This window comes from Leptidea sinapis, chromosome 23 (genome assembly GCF_905404315.1).
Source record: "Leptidea sinapis chromosome 23, ilLepSina1.1, whole genome shotgun sequence".
Lineage (NCBI taxonomy): Eukaryota > Metazoa > Arthropoda > Insecta > Lepidoptera > Pieridae > Leptidea > Leptidea sinapis.
Window position 1 is genome coordinate 1,708,662 of NC_066287.1, and position 16,855 is coordinate 1,725,516.

The window sequence follows — 16,855 nt, forward strand, 5'->3', positions numbered from 1 at the left end:
TACTTCGGGTGTTCTGTAGATTGTTGGAGAGGGAGCGCATCCATGAACGTATTTGACTGAAGGGCAGTGGCAGGAGTGGCAAAGGTTCAGCAACTTGGGTCACTAATCTCCGATACGCGAGTAAAAACAACAGAATCATTTTCACTGTTGAAAAATCAATATGACAATATGTACGCTCATTCATTTCATTATTTAATCCTGTAACTGAGGCAGAGGGCATCCACACCTGTATATGGCTGTATCTCCATCGCGATCGGTCCTGAGCATCTCCCTTGATTTCACTCCAGATCTTTCCGATGTCCTTCGCTTCGTCAGTGTCACTCAGCCGCCAGGTTTGTTTTGGACGGCCGCGTTTGAGTTTTTCTTGAGGGTTCCTCCAGTCTACGGCTTGCCTTGCTACATATAAAATTGGTATATATCACTGGATTGTTTTAACGCCTTAACGATCCAGACATCCACTCAAGTACACGTACATCTGTACATAAATCTGCATTACAGCGTCGAAAACATGTTCCTACAGAAGAGTTCTATACTTAGATATGATAAAGGTTAAGAGGAAATTACTCATAGCTTACAGTCACTTAAATTATTACGTCTCCTAATCACAATTATCCGCTAATTATTGTATTTGCAGCGTCGGGAACTGGGAGGCAAAGGTCAGGTCATCATGTTTTATTTCTATCAAACTATTAAGAGGAAACGCTGAGGCCTTTGTCAGATTTATGAATACAAAAACTACAGGACTAACCTGGAATGAGTCATTGTATTTGATGGATGTGATTACTAATTATGACAGTAATCACGACCATCATGTTCACGAAGCACCCTTACACAAACAATGAATTCCAGCTCTAAAGGTTCAATATACGATAATTTATATTTATACCGTTTATTCTTTATTATTTTTTATGAAATAATTTTTATTATTTAAACATGATTCATATATTGGATGCAGCATATTTGCAGCCATTGTAAAATACTCTATTTGATTGAAAAGAGAGGCCGTTGAGTTTCTTGTATGTTCTTCTCACGAGCTATTCTTTATCCTAACATATGGTAGACCGTAGATTCAGTTATTCAGAAGAAATATTTAAAGTGACGATTCAAAAACGCTTAGTTTAAGCCTAATTGAATAACGTTTATTTGACTTTGACTTTGTAACAAGGCCTTTTATTTACGTCATCGACATAACATTTCTATGCACACATACATAAAATCACGCCTCTTTCCCGTAGGGGTAGGCAGAGACCACTTCTTTCCACTTACTACGATCCTTACATACTTGTTTCGCTTCGTCCACTTTCATTATTCCTTTCATACATGCTCTCCGGTTTAGGGTAGTCTTGACCTGGCCTTTTTTCAAGACGTCCCTAATTTGATCTTGAAACGTCCGCCTAGGTCTACCCCTTCCAACACTTTTATTCACACTGGCCTCATACACTTTCTTCGTCAATCGTTCTTCATTCATTCTCTCGACATATCCAAACCATCTCAGCATACATTTAAAATTTCTATGAAACTACGAAAACAACAGCTAAAAGTATCAATCAATACAATCCAAACTCATCACCAAAGTAAAACAATTTCATTAAAGCTTTATATACCTCTCGGGGTAACATTTGAGTGACTTTTAATTGGTAAACTTGCCGATCCAAATATCCCGTCAACGGCGTGACTGATATTTGGGGGAAACTTGGGGAATTCTGCGCTTGTCTATGTTTTCATTGTGCGTAATGCTAGCTATGACAGTAATTGTAATTTACTACCCGGTTACATTTTCTTTGGACTTGACGTCGATGACGTCACATCGTCGCTTTGTTACGGTGTGCAAAACAAGCATCACTAAATAATATCCTAATATTATTATTAATAAATAAACTATGAATATTTTTTTCTGTTTTGTTGATTCATATAAAATATATGTGTTGTTATGTTGATTATTATTATTATTATAATGATGAAAAATCAATGAAGGCATCTAGGCTAAGTACAAAGAGTATATATTTTTCTGACAGAATTATTAAAGCGACACAGAACAACAGAAACTACAGAACTATTAAGTCAAAACGTAGCAATGAAAACTTCAAAAAAAAAAGTAGTGATAGCACGAAAAGATCACGACATGAACCTAACGATAATGAAACTGCAAACCGTACAGACTGAACAGGACGAGCGCGGGGGAGTGAAAGGTAAACGGCAGGGCGCATTACGTTTTAGCGAGGTCGAGACATAATGTGGCCAAGTAGGATATAATCTTGGTCTCATATTTATTTTATTTATACCGTTTATTCTTTATTACTTTTTATGAAATAATTATTTTATTTAATAAATTCAAATTCAAATATTTTTATTCAAAATAGGATTTATAATCACTTATTGAACGTCAAAATCTACCACCCATTCAAAAGAGACTGCCTCAGACCTGAGAAGAATGGGCGCAAGAAACTCAGCGGGGTTTTTTTTTATATAAAATATGGATTACAATGTAATATCGTACAATAAACATTAATAATTAAAGAGCCTGAGGGTGTTCGCTTTAATCCCAGTCCGTGGTGTCATTAAGAAAATCGTTTATGCTATAATAACCTTTCCCACACAAACGTTTTTTAACAATTCTTTTAAATTTCGTAACACATTTGTTTTGTACATTTTCTGGGATCATATTGTAGAAGCATATACATCGCCCAACAAAAGACTTACTAACTCGACCCAACCGAGTAGTAGGCATAACAAGTTTATGTTTGTTCCTCGTGTTAACATTATGAATGTCACAGTTTCTAGAAAATTCCTCAATGTGCTTATGAACATACAAAACATTATCAAAAATGTGTTGAGAAGCAACAGTCAAAATGTTTATTTCTTTAAATTTTTCTCTTAATGATTCTTTAGGACCTAGGTTATAAATCGCGCGAATAGCCCTCTTCTGCAGCACAAAGATAGTATTAATATCGGCCGCACTGCCCCATAACAATATACCATAGGACATAATACTATGAAAATAACTAAAGTATACTAATCTCGCCGTATCTATGTCAGTTAACCGTCTGATTTTCTTAACCGCATATGCTGCAGAACTAAGCCTATTCGCCAATCCTTCAATATGGGGGCCCCACTGCAATTTGGAATCAAGAGTACTGCCAAGAAATATAGCAGATTCCACTGGTTTTACCACCTCTCCATTTAATAAAATATTCGCATCTACATTTTTGACATTTGGCGCGGTGAATTTTGATATATTTGGTTTTATGATTATTTAACAATAAGTTATTGGCGCTAAACCAGTACACGATGTCAGATAGAGCATTGTTTACTTCGTCATATAAAACTTGGCTTCGTTTCACTTTGAATATAAGTGAAGTGTCATCCGCAAACAATACCACCTTGTGTTCTTTTTTTTATATAATAATTAATATAAATAATAATTTTAATAATAAAGGACATAATGGCCAGATGGCCGTTGGGGCAGTAAAGTCCTCGAATGGCGACAACGTACCGTAAGGCGCAGTATTGGTAGGCCACCCAAGAGATGGACCGACGATCTGGTCAAAATCGCCAGAATACGTTGGATGAGGGCAACGCAGGACCGATCGTCGTGGAAATCTTTGGGAGGTCTTTGTCCAGCAGTGGATGTGTTCCGGCTGATGATGACATAACAGAGTGCTGTATTTTTTTTTGTAGCATTAAATTAATTAGTAAGACAACCGAGGACGTCTCTGGGTATTTATAATTCCAGTATCAAGTCTTTATATAAGTAGGTTCATTAATTTATTTAGATCTTTTAATCTTTGGCTGGAGTGACAATTCAAGCATCTCTGGACTGGACTTAAACGTCATGAAGCTACATCCCTTCGTAAAGGTGACACGGGGAGAAGAACCGATAATAAACTCTCATTCCATCTTTTAAATCACAGAATAACAAAATTGCTCTAAGAACCAATCATTCTTATCGTATAATATTATAAACTTGGGCCCAGAGAGTGCTAGTATACTTACTACTATTCTATTGTAAAATTGAATAACAAGACCTATGAAGGAGCAGTTAATCCGAACTATTTAATATATTGCTACAGATATAGCTAAAGATATCGTAAGTATCCTTTTTTTTTATTGGCGTAGAAAAATAATATTACTTATATATTATACTTTTCAAAAAATCCAGCCTATAACTATGGTATTATACAAAATACGATTATAAGATACATGCAAATAGGATTTAAATATAACGTAAGAAGAGGCTTGAAATTTAGTTTAGTATGAAACATGCAGTCATTTGTCGTAAGTTTCAAATAATAATTACAATATAATGGCCACGAAGTATAATCCGGCTAAGTTTGAAAGCGAGCAGTTGCAACGCTATCTCCTTTTTTTTTCAAGATTATAGCCGTCATCACTGTCAATCTATCAATGACTGCACTTTTGATTCAATTGAGCGAATCGCTTTTTTCTTAGAGAGTTTCGCTAGGCTAGTTACACGAAGAGAATATCCTAGTATGTGAGATGTGTATAATTATTTTAGCTACACATTGCACTTCATTAGCGCCAAACTTGTAACTGTCAAAAGTGACAGGACGCCATCATGGCGGGCGCTTCCCGCCAAACTCTAGTCTCAATATCGTCTTACGATAATTACTTGAACAATTAGTCAAGTGCTTACTTAGTATTGCGAGTTTACTTACACCGAACGGTAATATGCACTTTAATAATTATGTGGTTAAAACATTATTTAGTACTAAGGAGTACAAACAAATAAATAATGACGATCTCTATAGCCCAGCGGTTAGTGACCCTGCCTACTGAGCTAGAGGTCCCGGGGTCGAATCCCGGTAGGTGCAATCATTTATATGATGAATATGAATGTTTGTTTCCGAGTCATGGATATTAATATGTATTTATGTATGTTTAAGTAAGTATATTGTATATATATATAAATAAATCTTTGTCTCACACCCATATTAGAGGCTATGCCTTTTTGGGGCAAGATACTTTGTGTAAGAGTGTGTCAATATTATATTATTATTATATTAAATTCGACATTTGCATTGTCATTAGATTACAATCAGCTTTAAAAATTTACAAGTTTATATAAGCCATAAATACGTTGTGATTGTCAATGGATCGTCACAGTAGTACTGTATAGGGCTTAGATCATTTATACGTCTAGATAGACTGTAACAGTTGTGAAAACATCGGGACAAATTGAGGCTGACTGTTAACCTGTATTTTGAGCAATGCACGCACACTAACACAAAGTGATATACAAATGGCTAGTTTTACACTACGTAGCTTGTCATGTCACTAAAGTAATAAACCTGGCCTGTTTTCATCGGTTGTCTAGCAGCAAGAGGCTTTATCTAGACGTTTAAATTATCTACGGCCATACAAATAAAATTTGCATAAAGTTATAACTAATCATAAACCGAGAATATGTAAAATGTTTACAAATATACATTTTGCTTACGAATGGTTTGTTCGGACGTGTAACGTTTCCCGCGTTTATTTGGAATGCAGCTTTAGAATTATCATTGTATTGACAGTGTTGTCAACGATATTGTAAACATTTTGCATTTTCTTTGTTTATCATCAGTTATAACTTTATACCAATTTATTTGTAAGGCCGTATATGTATAGTGGGATCAAAAAAAGCTATGAATAACAATAAACCGTTTAAGTTGGTATTCATTATTTGGCATTTCTATGGCTACTTTTTAAGAGACTTCAAAAAAGTTTCGTGTACACCATGGTAGAAATGAAAAGTTATCAAGGCGACTTTAATAATACGAAATACAACTATATCTGTATGTTTTGTTCTTTTAAAGAAAAAAATTAAAAACAAATAGGTATAATTATCTTTGCGTCATTATACTATTCTGTTGAACATTGCTCTGACTGATTCGATCGAGCCGACTTTACCCTAACATGCGTTAACACACAGTTTTAAAAAAACGGATATTGCAATCTTAAACGATATACAGTCCATTTATATAATTATACAGTATAGTTTAGTAAAGCTTCAAAAAATCTCATCTGATCTGATCAAAATCTCCTTGGAAATCGGTAGTTTTTGCAAAGAGTTTTCTATTTAAACCATTTAAGTTGACACACAGAATTGACCAAACTGCTAGATAATTAGCTTTCATTTAATTAATTAAACTTGTTATGCCTACTACTCGGTTAAGTCAAGTTAGTGAATCTTTTATTGGACGATGTATATGCTTTTATAATATGATCCCAGAAAATGTACAAAACAGATGTATTACGAAATTTAAAAGAATTGTTAAAATAAAGATTTTTACTACTGCAACTAATACCACAGACTGGGAAATAAGCGGACACCCTCAGGCTCTTTTAATTATATAAGTATGTTTATTGTACGATATTACATTGTAATCCAAATTTTTATAAAGAAAAGCCCGCTGAGTTTTTTGCGCCCATTTTTCTCAGCTCTGAGGAGAATGATCTGAGTTATTGACGTTCAGTAAAGGATTATGAGTATATTTAAAAAAAAAATTGAATTTGAATTCTTGCAAGCTATTTCACGTTACGTTCGCTTCGGTGTAAGATACATCCAGAGAATGCCTAAGACGCCACGTAATGGTTTCTCTACTTAATTACTTACTCCATTGGACTCACTTATTACCTTCAACTGACCCCGTTCTTAACTAAAATTCGCCTTTAAAATTTATTTGACTATTTGTGAATTCGTTTTGTTCTGAAAATATATTGTTTATTTTTTGTTTGACACAAATAATATAATATGACATAATAAAAACGAAACAAATTAAATACTATACATTGAATGTTTTTAATATAATACTTGAAAAATAAATGATAAACATTAAAATGACAAATACCTTCATGTGTGTCTTCGACTCTGCAATTACTGGGCAAATGAGACTTAACATCTTATGTCTCAAGGTGACGAGCGCAATTGTAGAGCCGCTCAGAATTTTGGGTTTTTCAAGAATCATGAGCGGCACTGCATTGTAATGGGCAGGGCGTATCAATTACCCTCAGCTGAACGTCCTGTTCGTCACATCCCTTATTCTCATATGAAAAAATCCACATGGTGGAAAAATTAGAAACGGTAACTGGTTTTAGCGGTCTGTATCAGGTCGACTTTCCCCACCAATAATTTTATCCCATTTGCTCTGAAATAGTCATAACTAGAATATACTATCCTACCATCAGATAGATCTTTGCCTTGTCGGTAGTATGAACTTCAAACAAGAAACTTAATCTATTCTGACCAAATTTTCCAGCAACTTCCTAGGGGATAAAATGTTTATTTTTATTGGCTGACACTTAATTCAATTTCTTTAAGCAATTCGAACTGAGTGTTAGGGTGTTGATAAAACGCATTCCGAATCATTAGTTACAGTGTACGATAGGGGTAGCCCTGGCGATAGGGCTGTCAATGTGCAGTTTTGCTTTATTTATATTGAAAAAAAAATGTCCGTAGTTTAATATAAGTATATGTGTAGTTTTTATCTTGTATTTTTTATATCAATGTGATTTTTTTTGAGTTGGCGTGCATCGTGAGTTTTCAATCTGTTCTTTCGTTCCTCTCCGTTGCCCACCATGATAACATTCCCTTACGGTAAACCTATTAGTCCGATAAATATTATTAAATTATGTCTCTCTTTCCTTTTCAGCATGAAGTGAATTTCATTATCATTTAAGTTCTGAGGGGGTCACTCTTACTTCGTACAGACAGAATATGGTAATATAAGATGTAAAAAATGTAATGCGTTGCTGTTTTTAAACAGCATTCGAAATTGCGCTCGTCTTTTTGGGACATATTATATATGGTAAGACATCAATCAGAAGCAATATAATTTCACTATGCCGTTTATATCGAAAGGCCAGGTCAAGAGTACCCTAAACCGGAGAGCATGTATGAAAGGAATGAAAGTGGACGAAGCGAAACAAGTATGGAAGGATCGTAGCAAGTGGAAAGAAGTGGTCTCTGCCTACCCCTACGGGAAAGAGGCGTGATTTTATGTATGTATGTTTATATCGAAACACAATAATGCCTGCACATTGCTGTAAAAAGCGCCGCTATGATACCCGCTTAGCCGGCATCAAATGATCAAGTTAAATATAGGTAGATAATAAATGAATATTAATTTTAGTTTTTTTTTATGAAAATAAGGGACGAAACGAGCAAGACGTTCAGCTGATGGTAACTGCCCATTACAATGTAGTGCCGCTAAGGATTCTTGAATAACCCCAAAAATTCTGAGAAGCACTTCAACTGTTTTCGTCACCTTGAGACATAAGATGTTAAGTCTCATTTGCCCAGTAATTTCACTAGCTACGGCGCCCTTCAGACCGAAACACAATAATGTTTACACATTACTGATTCACGGCAAAAATAGGCGCCGTTGGGTACCCATAATCTAGCCGGCTTCTTATGCAAAGGAGCCTCCCACTGGTAAACTAGCTTGTTTAACGCTAGCAGAAAATAAATAATCTCAACGTTTTTGTTTGACGTTTATTTAACCGCAAGGTGCGCTTGACAACCCTACCATAGTGCGGGGGTAATGTTTTATCGACTGTTACATTGTAGATTCTTTTATTATCTCGAACAAACAGGGGGATGACACGGGGTTCGATTTAAGAATGTAATCGTTGTGTTCAGAAGATTAAAAACTGTTTTCATGAAGTTGGTTGAACAATTATCTGTAGCAGGGGTCTGGTACCGTGTTGGATTAGATTTATTATTTATATTACGCCTACTTGGAAAATGTCTTTTTAAAAATATGATAACTGGGGTTGAACTGTTTCAGTTATTACATACAAATATATAGGTAGAATTACCTCATAGTAGTATAGAACAAAAATACGGCGCGTTACTTACTTACTTACTTTTTGGTTACAGGCGGACCCGACAGACGTTGTCCTGTACACATGTCTTAAATGTGAAAATTTTAAACTTTTTTGAATAAAATGTAGTGTACATACGTATTGTAATTTTTTTGTAATACATTCCAATGTAAAACATTTAAATATCAACTACAATGTATAAATAAAAAAAAAATATGTAAACACTTTCCATTGTGAATCTAAGCCATTCTCGAATTCACCGTTCCATCCATTCCATTCCAGTCCTTTAGGAGGAGTTCACTAACATACACATGGACAGAAGAATTATATAATATGGACTGAATTTAGAATTTAAACCATTCTCGAATTCTCTGGAACACACACACACACATAATTTTAAGAAGTAGTAGTTCAATTGTGAATTGATTGTCGAGCCCACCTGAAAATTTCATTAAAATCGGTCCAGCCGTTTAGGAGGAATTCACGGACATACAGACGCACATAAGAATTATCCCTACTAATATATATATATATACTACTACCGGAGCTACTGAACTAATTTTGATGAAATTTGGTAAAGCGATAGACTAGAGCTTGGGAAAGGACATAAGCTACATTTAATCCCGGAAAAATCGGAAAATTCACGTCGATGGGCTATAACTATACCAGCAGTAGGTTTAGTTGGCCAATGCAATGTTCCTAGAAATAATTCATATAATATGTTGGGAACGGGAGCGAAAACGGGAACTGGAACTGGAATAGGACATGAGATAATCTTCAATTCCAAATTTACTTATTATTTTTAAGAACCCTTTATGTACGCGGACGAAGTCGCCGCCATCAGCTAGAATGATATAATTATAAATATGTATTCCAAATTCGTAAATTACTTCGAAAACCTTGACACACCCATTCCTACAGTCAGTCCACATGATCCTTTGGCAAAATATATCAATTAATATACTTGTCAATAAGCATTTCCGGTAACCATACGTTAATCAACTGTTCTAATCGATTGAACTCATTTGGATTTTTGCACGCCACAAGTGCGATAGAGACGGCGCGACGTGACGTCACAGCGGTTATCTCGCTCGCACAGTTGTTTTGTTTTAACTGCCACGGTATCAGACACGCGGCCCACCCAGACAGACGTTTAGGGCTGTCACCTAATTAAGTATGATATAAATATCGATCTATATTTTATTGTAATTTGAAGGGATATCAATCGAATACCATTTACAGAAAGTAGTATCGATGTTGTGATTAATTATTTTTAAATAGTTTAGTGACACAGAACACTTATGACATTGTTTGTAAGTAACGATGTGTTCTGCAAAGTCGTATATCGTAGTACCTACATAATTTTATTCTATTATCAATACTTTTCGCAATGTACGCGACGTAAAGAATATTTTATGTAATTTTGACACCTTGGGTTACATTATTTGAGTTTTATTTAGTAAGAATCCCTAATTTTGTTGAAAATATAATATAGCCTGTCACCCGGGGATACTATAGCTGGTGTCCCAACAGTGAAGGAATTTTTCAAAGTGGTCCAGTAGTTTCGGAGCGTATTCAATGCAAACTAACAAGCAATCAAATCTTTGTAATATCAGTAAAGATATTATATTTTAGGGATACCACGGACATAGGTACTTCTTGCCACTTTTTTTTAATGAAAATAAGGGACAAGACGATTTGATGGTTTTTGAAACGCCATGCCCTGAGCGGCACTGCATTGGAATGGGCATGGCAATTGATTCTTGAAAAGACCAAAAATTCTGAGCGGCACTACAATTGCGCTCGTCACCCTGAGACAAGATGTTAAGTCTCACTTGCCCAGTAATTTCAATACCCATTTCTTTATGGGCAATTTTACAAAGGCGAACCTATTAGATTTCAGCGCGTATTATAAGTACAATTAATCACTCTTTAGAAAGAGACAAGACAAGTATGCTTCAAAAACTTATTTATCTACCCAATAATGACCATGATACGGATGCAGATTTTTTAACATGTTACTTAAGGCGCAGGTGCGATGTTGGATCTATGTCATAAGACTTTTGTGATAGGTATAGGTTACCTAAGTAAAATTTAATAATATTTCTTATCTTAGCTCTTATTGGTTACTCAGCACGAACTCAAGTGTAAGCCACTCTTTACGTCCTTTTCTTTTATTCACGTAATGTTATATTATTTCTGCACTCTGTATTAATTGATACAATTGCGTAGGTACTTAGATAAACATGCTTAAAAGTATGCAATAGCAGTTGCGGTTGTGGATTTCAATCCACAAAAAATCAACAAATGGCGTGGCTGATTATGGCACTAATAGCATTATGTTTGCATATCTCTGCCACACTTTCTAACTACTTTTCATTCAGTAATTAAATATAAACTCATCATAGTCTTAGAGCAAGTACAAGTCATGGGTCGGTAAATCAGGCAGTTTTCTTGCCGTGTTATGCCATATATCAGGTTGGTTATTAATTAAACTCCCTAATTAGGTCTACTTTGCGTACAGGGTCGGCAGGTCAATCTAACCAAATCAGCTCATTCCAGGTGTCCATAACCTTTCTGGAATGTTGTGACTTCTCGGTGCAACCTCGTATTTTTGAGGGTTTTTTCCCAGTTGCCCATGAAATAACACAAGTAACTGTTTCATCTTCGACCAGATAGCATCTGCATTGACGGCGGTACATTGCTTCGATTGCGAAAAAAGTATTTATTTGTCCTGTTGCTGGATACCCGGCAGTGCTGGCTATTTTAGAGTTCGCAACAATTATGGCAGATACAACTTGAAGATAATCGTTGAGAAGCTTTTAAATTACACTGGCGCCCTTTTTTGTTGACCGTCAGTAGAGTACCAACACTTTTATATTACGCTTTGAGGGGCGTCTTAGCTAGTGAAATAGCGAGGGGGTGCTGACTCGTAACATATCTTATATGTGTCAAGGTAATGAGCATAAACGTGATGCTGTACCTGTAGTGTTGATTTATATTGGGCAGCACGTATCCCCTATAATATCACCATATCTAAAATTCAAATATTTTGTAATCAAGATATAATATCACTTATTGAAAGTAAAAAACTAGCGCGCAATCGAAAAAGCATGCCTCAGACCTGAGTAGAACGGGCGCTAAAAACTCAGCGGGTTTCTCTTTTTTTTTATAAAAATAGGTATAATGTAATATCGTACAATTAAAATTTATTATTTAATAGCCTGATGGCGGACGCTCCATTCCTGTGGTATCATTAAAAAAGTCATCCACCTTATAGTAGTAACCTATACCAAAACTCTAAATCTCCCATTAAATCTGCCTATAAAAAATTGTTTGTCTGTAAAGTCGGGTTATAAGAAAACATCTCTTTATACGATCCTTTATATGAGAAATAATAATTTTTGGTCAAATTTGTAACATAATCTGCACTCGCCGATCAGTGCACCCTTGTTTAACAATCAAAGAACAAGATGCGTCGCAAGCCGAACACTTAGGCTGATTGTTCCTCTCTATTGCTTGTGACATTTTTTCGTCCTTGCAGCTAGCGTTCATCGATTTATAAGACGTTGTTATCACGTCAAAAATATTAAGTCTGTGTTGAGGTGCAATATACTTCTCAAACTTTTAGTATGTGAAATTAAAAATAGACAAAATTGAAATATAAATAAACCAGACGCTAACATCCTATTGTAAGATCAGAATCACGCGAGCTTCACCAGCTACATCTTATCAATCTGGAAACACCGCAATAATAATTTCATTCAGCTATTTGGTGATAAGGTATTGGCAATTAGGCTATGAGAAAAAAATCTGTTCACCCTTTAAATATTACTAATAAACATAAAGATGCTGTAGGTACTTATACTTTTTTTTTAATTTATTAACGGCTTTGGACACAAGTCCTTTAAGCCAACTTATACTTTTATTTTCTTTTGAACACAGATGATCTATGAAGCTATGATCGATAGCATCTCCTTTTTATACCATCTGACACACACACAAACTGAAAAGAGAATGACATTCTCTTGGAAGCATTAATAATCATACGCAATCGGACAAACACACAAATATATTTTATATTTAGTTTCACTAATATGGACAATAAAATGAAATTATATAACTACTTAAGAGTGGGAGCCAGAAGACTCATAGCACAGATTCTACGTAGTTTGAGCTCCTCTCTCCCAACTGTAGTTTAACATTTAAGAATAATTATTGCTGTACTATTGTAATTAAACTACATTTTGAGAGAAATAAACGTATTTGTAATTAAGGAAAAGCCCCATACGAGTGCTGAGGTCGGGAACATCGGAATAGGTTGGATGAGGGCAGAGCAGGACAATTATTGTGGAGATCTTTGGGAGAGGCCTTTATACAGCAGTTGACTTCTTTCTGATGAAGTGATGATGCTGGTGAAACACTCTGATCCCTATGCTATTATTTTTGCGTTTGCAAATACAGATATACCAACGGTACCACCTGGAAGAAAAAACTGTACTCTGGAGGAACGTCACGCAACATATGGTAGAAACAATAACCTTGACTAAATAACTATCGGCCTTACAAATAAACTTGCTGTAAAGTTACACCTTAGAATATACCAAGAATATACGAAATGTTGAGAACACTGTCAATTCAATGATAAGTCTGAAGTTTTCCGAATGTCAAGCAGCCTTGCAAATAAACGCGGGAATCGTTATACATCCGAATGAACCAATCATAAGCAAAATGTCTATTTGAAAACAATTTGCATATTCTTGATTTATTTTCAGGTATAAAGTTATACCAAGTTTATTGGTATGACCGTAAGTATTTAAAGACTAATTTGTTTATCAAAAGTGACAACCCTGCGATAAGCCGTACAGTACAGACCACAACGAAATGAATTTGTCAAAACATGCATTTGAGCTCACGAATCGATGTATTAGATACGCTAGTACTTTATTAATTACACAATTTTATATGCATTCAGTAACTGACGCCGAGTTATGACGTTATATTGAGATGAATTACACGGATCAGTGTTGTAGCTATAACCAAAAAACCGAACAAGAGCGAGTCGAACTCGCCCACCGAGTGTTCCGTACATTACATATTATTATTATTTACCTACATATAAAAAAGTCTTTGTCATAAGTCGTAAACAAAAAAAATAAAAATAATTCAATATCTGTTTAAGCTTGTGCCAATGAAGCCCTTTCCTTTGATACCCCACATGACACGGTAAACTTAAACCAAAATTTGGTACGCTGTTCCTTGCACAAAAAAGAAGCCAAAGGATAATTATTGCCCCAGATGACTGCGTGATGAACTGTTCGGCGTGCCTTACAGCCTAAACTGCCATGGTTGACTGCAGCCTAGCGAAACTCTCTAAGAAAGATTTACTCGATTGTATGAAACGTGCATTCATTGATAGATTGACAGATGACGGCTATAATCTTGTAAAAAGAAAAGATAGCCGTAATCCACTACGTTTTAAGCAACTGTTCGCTTTCAACCTTAGCCGGATTATACCTCGTCGCCAATTGCCATACTGTAATTATTATTATGACTATTTCAAACTTATATCAAATTACTGCACGGTGCATACTAAACTATACTTCAATTTTTGCTTGGACAGTCTCGCCTCTTATTAAGTAGTATTTACATCCTATTTGATTGACTGAAGTTAATTTGACAGTCGAGATAGCAGTTACAATTATAGAGTAACAATATATAGACAAACAAATCGAGCGAGAGATAACATCTGTAATGGAGATACAGCAAGAAACAAAAGAGAAGCGAATCTATTGTAACTGATTTTGATTGACAAGTTGTATGAAGTCACACTTGTAATTAACTCCTTAGTATTTTGAATATAACACTAGCTAAGCACAGTTAGGTAACGCACACATTGAGAAATCAAAGTCAGGTCGTCCGTACAAGTTCTAAGCGTTTATGACAACTCATTTCTTGTGTCTATGTTTCATTTTAGAGTGCCTTGATGTCCTCGTCAACCCGTGAACTTATTTGAAAAACCTTCTCGCAGAACTTTATTGGGAATCAACTGTGTCGCGATTATGCAAAATTATAAACGATTTATAATGCGTAGACCTATTCAGAGATACGATGCCAAGGTTTCGCAAAAATGTAAAAATATATATTATAAGTAAATAATTAGTTTGATTGATTTAATTCTTGATTTGTTTAGTACCTATATCTTGACGTGTTTGGTAGACTTTGTTCATTTCCTAATTTCGTTACATAATAAAATGGATGTTTTATAATTTATACTAAAATTACTTAGTCTGGCCATAAATACTGTTACAATAAAAAATAAACAAAATATTACATTTGAATTTGGAATCTGTCATTTTTATATAATGATTGTACATTGAGTTTTCTCATTTTGGCGCCAATACTCTGTACAATATTTTTCGATGGGTGAATGGGTGGATAGGGTGATAAAGAAAACCGAATAGCTGTGATTGCATTAGACAAAGTAGGTATGGAGCCACACGCAATTTATAAAACTCTCCTTACGCTTGGTTTTGGTAAAATGTTTGTGTACTGGGCTATTAATGAGTAAAATGAGGCCTCTGTTTGTGACAGAAAAAGACCTGGCCATCCCCGTAGTGTTCGTACAAAAAGGTGGTCAAAGCAGTAAGGGAAAGAATTGGAAGAAATCCTGTCCGAAAGCAAAAGATTTTATCTCGGGAGATATAGATAGCACCTAGAACCATGTCAGGACTTGCAGCCTATAAGAGACGTACTGGTCATTTCTTAACTGATAATTTAAAAAGAATAGGGTCGTAAAATCGAAACAACTCTTGAAGCGGTACACAAAGAGAGGTCACAGAAAAATTTTATTTACGGATGAGAATTTTTTTATAATCGAGCAACATTTAAACAAACAAAATGACCGTATTTATGCTCAAAGCTCTAAGGAAGCCCAATTAGTAGACAGAGTGCAACGTGTGCACTATCTGACTACAGTGATGGTTGGTTTGGTGGGTTATTAGCTATGAAGGAGTGACTGAGCCATACTTTTGTGAAACAGTTATCAAACTATCGGCACAAGTGTATCAAGATACCATTCTTGAGAAGGTAGTGAAGCCCCTTTACAACACCATGTTCAATAACCAAGAATGGTCCTTCCATCAAGACTCGGCGCCGGGTCATGAAGCTCGATCTACGCAGTCTTGATTGGAAACAAACGTTTCGGACTTCGTCAGAGCTGAAGACTGGCCGTCGTCTAGTCCCGATCTTAATTTGCTGGATTATGATTTATGGTCAGTTTTAGAGAATACGGCTTGCTCTAAACGCCATGATAATTTTGAGTCCCTAAAACAATCCGTACGTCCGAAAGAATGTGTGCTTTTATTGATAATTGGCTTCATCGTTTAAAGGACTATATTGCAGCCAATGGAGACCACTTCGAATAAGCTTTTTATATTTGAAATAGTTTTATATTTATGTATTAAAACTAACACACTGTAAAAGAAATAAATGTTGTTTGCCATAGAAAATTTAAAAATAAATAAAAAAAGTATACTAGAATATATAGAGGATAATGTTGTATGGTGCTTGTTTAGCTCTGCGCAGGCCAGCTAAAATTTTATAATATTATATTAAATAGGAGAGTTTCTTATCAGTTTTTCTCCCCATGGCAAAGGCCCTTTACGAACTGATGTAGTTTCATGACGTTTCAAGTGTTGTTGCAATTATATTATTGTCGCTCCTATGATAAATAAATATGGTGCTCTGCGTTGCACCCGGTCAAATGGATCGAGCTGATACTGGGGGGCGCCAGATCAGGCATGACAGTAGTACTCCATATTAAATAATAAATCATTGTAAAAAACTTGCGTACTGCACATAACGCTCTGGGAAATAATGCTTATAAACTAAAAACCCAAAAGCGAATTGTATATTAGTGTGAGTAATTAATACAGTTATTTTTACATAAATAAATTTATTCAGCCACAGAGTCTTAACCTTAATCTACAATCATATATTATATCCCATAATAATCTGTGGAACGAAG

General features: G+C 35.3%; 1 protein-coding gene across 2 annotated transcripts in view; it reads left to right on the top strand.

Annotated features, from left to right (window-relative positions):
* The window catches only part of LOC126971429 (homeobox protein invected-like), a 93,882-nt gene that overhangs the window by 52,079 nt on the left and 24,948 nt on the right, over positions 1–16,855 (top strand). Inside the window, exon 4 of one of the 2 annotated variants that reach the window (XM_050817749.1) lies at positions 7,653–7,818. The exons of the other annotated variant lie outside the window; for it this stretch is intronic. Coding sequence (XP_050673706.1) covers positions 7,653–7,657 — 5 coding nt within the window. The 3' untranslated portion in view covers positions 7,658–7,818. Of the gene's footprint in view, positions 1–7,652; positions 7,819–16,855 lie in introns of those variants that run through there. 2 annotated transcript variants of the gene reach the window in all.